Source organism: Suricata suricatta, chromosome 3 (assembly GCF_006229205.1).
Source record: "Suricata suricatta isolate VVHF042 chromosome 3, meerkat_22Aug2017_6uvM2_HiC, whole genome shotgun sequence".
Classification (NCBI taxonomy): domain Eukaryota; kingdom Metazoa; phylum Chordata; class Mammalia; order Carnivora; family Herpestidae; genus Suricata; species Suricata suricatta.
In genome coordinates, this window is record NC_043702.1 from 45,430,660 (window position 1) to 45,436,770 (window position 6,111).

The following is a 6,111-nucleotide window of genomic DNA, read 5'->3' on the forward strand; positions in this document are numbered from 1 at the left end:
GGATCATAGGGTACTTCTATTTTTAATTTTTTGTGGAACCTCCATATTGTCTTAAATACAGGGGCTGCACCAGTTTGCATTCCCACCAATAATACAAAAGGGTTCCTTTTTCTCCATATTCTCTCCAACACATATTGTTGCTTGTATTTTTTTTTTTTTAGCCATTCTGACAGGTGGGAGGTGATATCTCATTGTGATTTTCTAATGATCAGTGGTGTTGAGCATCTTTCCTCTAGAAATCTTCATTGGAGAAATGCCTGTTCATATCCTCTGCCCACTTTTAATTAGATTATTTGATTAGTGTTGAGTTGTGTAACTTCTTTATATATTTTAGCTGCTAATCATTTATCAGATATGTCATTTGCAAATATCTTCTCCCATTCAGTAGGTTGTCTTTTAGTTTTGTTTGTTGTTTACTTTGCTGTGTAGAAGTTCTTTTATTTTGATGTAGTTCTAATAGGTATTTTTGTAGTTGTTTTCCTTTTTTCTTTTTGGTTTTGTTTTGTTTTTGCTTTTGCTTCTCTTTTCTTAAGAGACAAATCTAGAAAGATACTCTTATGGCTGATATTTGAAAAGTTACTGCCTTTGCTCTCTTCTATGATTTTTATGGTTTCAGGTCTCACATTTGGTCTGTAATTCATTTTGAGTTGATATTTGTATATGATGTAAGAGAGTGGTCCAGTTTCATTCTTTTGCATATAGCTGCCCAGCTGTTCACACACCATTTATTGAAGAGACTTTTTTCCATTGCATATTCTTGCCTCCTTTGTGAAAGATTAATTGGCCATATAATTATAGGCTTATTTTTGGACTTTCTGTTCTGCTCCATTGATCTATGTCTGTTTTTCTACCAGTACCATACTGTTTTGATCACTACAGCTTTGTAATATAACTTGAAATCTGGATTTGTGATACCTCCAGCTTTGTTTTTCTTTTTCAAGATTTCTTGGACTATTCAGGGTCTTTGTGGTTCCATACAAATTTTAGGGTTGTTCTAGTTCTGTGAATAATGCTGTTGGTATTTTTTCTAAGTTTATTTATTTATTTTGAGAGAGAGAGTGCAAGGGGGCAGGGGCAGAGAGAGAGAGAGGATCTGAAGCAGGCTTTGTGCTGACAGCAGAGAGGCCATTGAACTTGAACCCACAAATCATGAGATCATGACTTTAGCCAAAATCAAAGGCCAACTGACTGAGCCACCCAGATGTCCCTGTTAGTATTTTCATAGAGATTGTATTAACGCTATAGATTGCTTTAGATAGTATGGACATTTTAACAGTAGTTGTTTTCCAATCCATGAGTATGAGATGTTTTCCCATTTCAGTGTTGGCACTGCACTGGTTCCCACACACATCTATGTATCTAGACTGGGGGTTAGGGAAGGGAAATGGTGCCCACCAGCTATTTGGTTCTTGGAATAGTCTCCCAAAGATTGCTGCCTCTCCAGCACATACTCTGAGATTCACAAATACATCTTCCTGTATATCCCGGGTGTTTTTAAAACTGCTGTTTCTTTGCTGATCTCAGTGGGGCTGTTTGTTTTGCTTTGTCTTTTAGGGCAGAGACTCAGTTTCTTATCCCTCTGACTCTCTCAGAGTCAAGCCTGTTGCTTTTTAAAGTTCCAGTAGTTAAGCCCCTCTGATTGTAAAAACTTGAATAATTAGGCCCCCTTGGTTTTCAAAGCCAAATGTTACAGGGATTTATCTTCCCAGCACAGATTCCCCATGCCGTATGTGCCTGGTTTGGGGTCTAGTCCTCTTGACTAGAGGCACCCTTTTGACACTAATGGCCTCCCTCCCCACTCTGGACAGTCCCACAGGTCATTTTGGCTCCCAACTGTATCTCCATCCTCCTTACCCTCTTTGATGTAGACTCTTCTCTACATTTAGCTGTGAACAGTCTGTTCTGCCAGTATTCATGTCATTTTTGGGGTTATTTAACCTGATATGAGTGTTATCTGGGTGTACACATGGGACAAGGTGAACCTAAGCTGCTCCTACTCTGCCCTCTTCCCTGGAAATGTAGAAATACATGTGGTAAGGCTGCGGTTGTCATACTGACTCCTCTGATGGATCTGGCAAAGTAAATTGAAAACCTTCTGAAAAAAATTCACCATTCTAGATGCCATTAAGAACATTATTCATGGGGAGAGGTTATAATATTAACATTAACAAGAGTTTGGAAGAAGTTGATTCCAACCTTCATGGATGATTTTGAGGGGTTCATGATTTCAGTGGAGGAAGTAACTGCAGACGTGGTGGAAATAATAAGAGAACTAGAACTGGAAGTGGAGCCTGAAGATGGGACTGAATTGCTGCAGTCTCATGGTAAACCTTAAACAGATGAAGGGTTGTTTCCTGTGGATGAGCAAAGAACGTGTTTTCTTGAGATAGAATCTATTCCCGGTGAATTCCTTAAACAGATGAAGGGTTGTTTCCTGTGGATGAGCAAAGAAAGTGTTTTCTTGAGATAGAATCTATTCCTGGTGAAGATGCTGTAAAGATTTTTGGAATGACAACAGAAGATTTAGAATATTACATCAACTTAGTTGCTAAAGCAGCTGTAGGGTTTAAGAATATTGATTAATTTTGAAAAAAGTTCTTCTGTGGGTAAACTGCCATTAACCAGCCTCACACGCTACAGAAAAATCACCCATGGAAAGAAGTGTCAGTTGATGAGGCAAACTTCATCGCTGTCTTGTTTTAAAAAGTTGCTACAGCCATCCCTGCCTTCAGCAACCAGCAGTCTTTAATACTGAGGCAAGACCAGCAAAATACTACAACTCACTGAAAGCTCAAATAATGTTAGCACTTTTAACAGTAAGGCATTTTTTAGTTCAAATATGTACATGCTTTCTCAAACATAATATTATTGCACAATTAATAGATTATTGTATAATGTAAACATAACTTTTATGTGCACTGGAAAACCAAAAACTGCATTTGATTTGGTTTATTGTGATACTCACTTTATTGTGGTGGTCTGGGACCAAACTCACAGTATCTCCAAGGTATGCCTGTATTGGAATTTTGTTCTGAACGACTTTTGAATAATAGGAATGTGTCTAACCTTTAGCTAAGTTGTGTGTTTAAATATTTATCTGCTTTATCAGTTGGTAATGGCATCAAATAGCAGTTACTTTACATTGATCTTAGTTATGCTGGTTGGTACTTCTGGTGCAAAAATGGGTTTGGTAATTTTAGAGTCATATTAATGTAGTCTAACAATCCTAAAGTAGTAAACATATATCCCAAGGGAAAGTGAGCTCCCTCCTAGATTCATATCTACCAATTTATCATAGTATCCTGGAATATTTAATGTAGCTTACTGTGCACCTTACTTCCTACCCGATGGCAGAGTGATTTGGGTTATATTTTTCTAAACAAAGGCGTAAGTGTTGGTTCAGACTGAAATAATTTGAGTATATGGTTCTTATTAAAATTTTATTCTTATTTCATAGACATTAAAAAGTATCAATCAAAAAATTTCAGGTAGGGTTTTTATTTGAAATGACTAAATTTTGTTATTTATGAAGTTGATGTTGAAGTAGGATCCATCTTGTTCAGCATCAATACAGTAGATTTTATAACTTCATAATGTATGAGATTTATTACCTTCAGTTCAAGAAAATATTGGATTTGTTTACATTATTTATATGGAGGTTATTTACCTGTGCTGTTGATTACTTCCTGATCTATAATCACATATAAACATTCATGTGTTTCTGCTCATTCTCATTCAGCAATGTTTACACACCAAAACAAGTGATAAAGTCATTGCCTCTCTTACTGATTACAAAGAATAGTAAGCTGCTTGCTCCAGGCTACCAGTGTCGACTTTGTTTGAAAGCATTTCGTCTTGGTCAACATACAAGATTGCTACCGTGTGCTCACAAGGTAGAAGTCACATCATTTTAGTTTGTCTTTCATTGTAGGGCCAGTGTTTATAAATGAATTGACAATTTAAGTCTCTCCTTTCACTTTTTAGTTTTATTATGTGCAGAGATGTTCATATTGAACAGTGTGTGTAGAAGAGCTGTAGCAGAGATTACTGAGAAGGCAGCTCTGTCCCCTGTGGATGGATTCCTATTGATTAGGACTCATTTCTGTACATGCTATCCAGAAAAGATAAATGCCTCTTCAAGTTAGATTATTTTATCTACTTCAGTTACTCACAGAAAGAAAAAGGTTATAGAATAATAATGTGTTTTGTGATTCACTGGATGAAACAGATGCTTAATTTGACATAGTTACTATTTCAAATGAATTCACTAGAATTAAAGTCTAATGTTGTTTGATCATTATGTATTTGGTAACTAGTTTTTTTCTGAAATAAAGTTACTTTAACTAAATATTTATAGCTTTTGAGTCACCTTTATTTAAAATGTCTGGTAGATTGTTTTCTTCCCAAGAATGTGATTTGTTATTTTATATCTTACCATTACAAGATATGTTTCCAAGTCTAGTTGGTTCTTACTGTTTTTATTATTTAATAAATGTCATTCATTAGAAAGCAACAGAGAAATTAATGACTTAAGTAGTAAGATTTAATGAGATTACAAAAATAATATCCATAGAAGGCTTTCCATGTTAATGTTGAAAATAGACATTAGTCCATAAGCAATTCCATTTTCCTCTTCAAAATATTTCCATAAAACTTGATAAATTATAATTCTTTTCCATTTTGGTAGTTTTAATAATAACACAAGAATGAAACTGGGAGAAATTTACATAGATAATGTACATTATAAACAAGACAATTATATACTGATTCATTTGTAACTTTTTTTTTAAGTTTCATAGGAAATGTATTGACAGGTGGTTATTCCACAAATGCAATTCATGCCCTATTGATGGACAAGTTGTATATAACCCTTTAATCTGGAAAGGAGCAGCAGTAAATGGACACACACATCAGTTCATTTCAAACACAAACACCATTCATCTGTCAAAACAGGAAGAACGAGAACTTTTCATTCCTGGTACTGGATTAGTCTTAAAACAAAATAGAGTTGGAATTTTCCCTAGCATACCTCAACACAATTCTGAAAAGTTGAATGCACCTGAAAGTCCAACAGATACCTATCAGAATATAACAATAGATGATCTATTCTCCATCAAGTTAGATGATTCAAACTCAAGAAAATTAATCTATGAATGTAAAATTAGCCAACATTTTCCCAAGTATCTTCAAGATTCACCCACTGGACCCATTGGAAAAATATCATCTCAAACATTTCTTCCTTCTATTACTCATGAGAATATTATATGTCCCACTGCAATGGAAAGCCCATGTATCAATGAAAAATACCACACTAGTCAAAGCCAGAAGATGGCCAAGGACTGTAAACCTATTAACCACAATCCAGAGAAGACTCTTGGTGCTAGAATAAAAGAAGACAAGAAGAGATCAAATACTTCACTACAAGAAGATTCAAATCTTATTGTCAGTTGTGGTACAAGTAAAATTAGTTTGTCTGAAAGATACAAGAATTGTATGAGAAAAATTAGACAAAAATACAATCTGTCAAGAGCTGGATCTCACCCTTAAATACAAAAAGTACTGAGCTATCTTTAATATTGGAAGGAGATCAGTTATGAAGATGCATTTTTTATTAACATCAGAAAATGTTTGAATCCTAAACATAAAAATGTTTCACTTGTTCATGTATACATAAACATCGTATACTCTTGACAAATGTGTATAGAATTCTTTGTTGTCATTTTGCTTATTTGTCTATGAGTGACTAGCTACACTTAAGTGATCCCATTCCTTACAAGACTTAAATCTTTAAGTCTTTTGATCAATATGTTTAAGATATTAATTATGAATAACTTTTAGAAATTTAATTTCATAATGATTAAAATAACTATTTTCACTTAAATTAAGGAAATAGATGTTCCTTGTATGGAGCCACTATTTTTAAACATTGCACTTTATAGCATGTAACACGGAAGGATTCTTTTCAGGTTCTTGTGTATTTTTTGCATTTTCTTGCATTAATATTCACCACAAACCTATAAGAAATTCCAGATGGTAGTTGTCTCTTTCACTTTATCTCCATAAAGGTATTTGTTATACATGAAAGGAAAGTAAAATATACTTATAGTGCTA

The 6,111-nt window shown here is 34.5% G+C and overlaps 1 protein-coding gene across 1 annotated transcript in view; it reads left to right on the forward strand.

The window, feature by feature from the left end:
* Nucleotides 1-5,699, forward strand: part of ZSWIM2 (zinc finger SWIM-type containing 2) — a 29,169-nt gene extending 23,470 nt beyond the window's left edge. The window contains exons 8-9 of the mRNA XM_029932961.1: nt 3,740-3,893; nt 4,792-5,699. Coding sequence (XP_029788821.1) covers nt 3,740-3,893; nt 4,792-5,547 — 910 coding nt within the window. The 3' untranslated portion in view covers nt 5,548-5,699. The remainder of the gene's footprint in view (nt 1-3,739; nt 3,894-4,791) is intronic.
* Nucleotides 5,700-6,111: the final 412 nt, after the last annotated feature.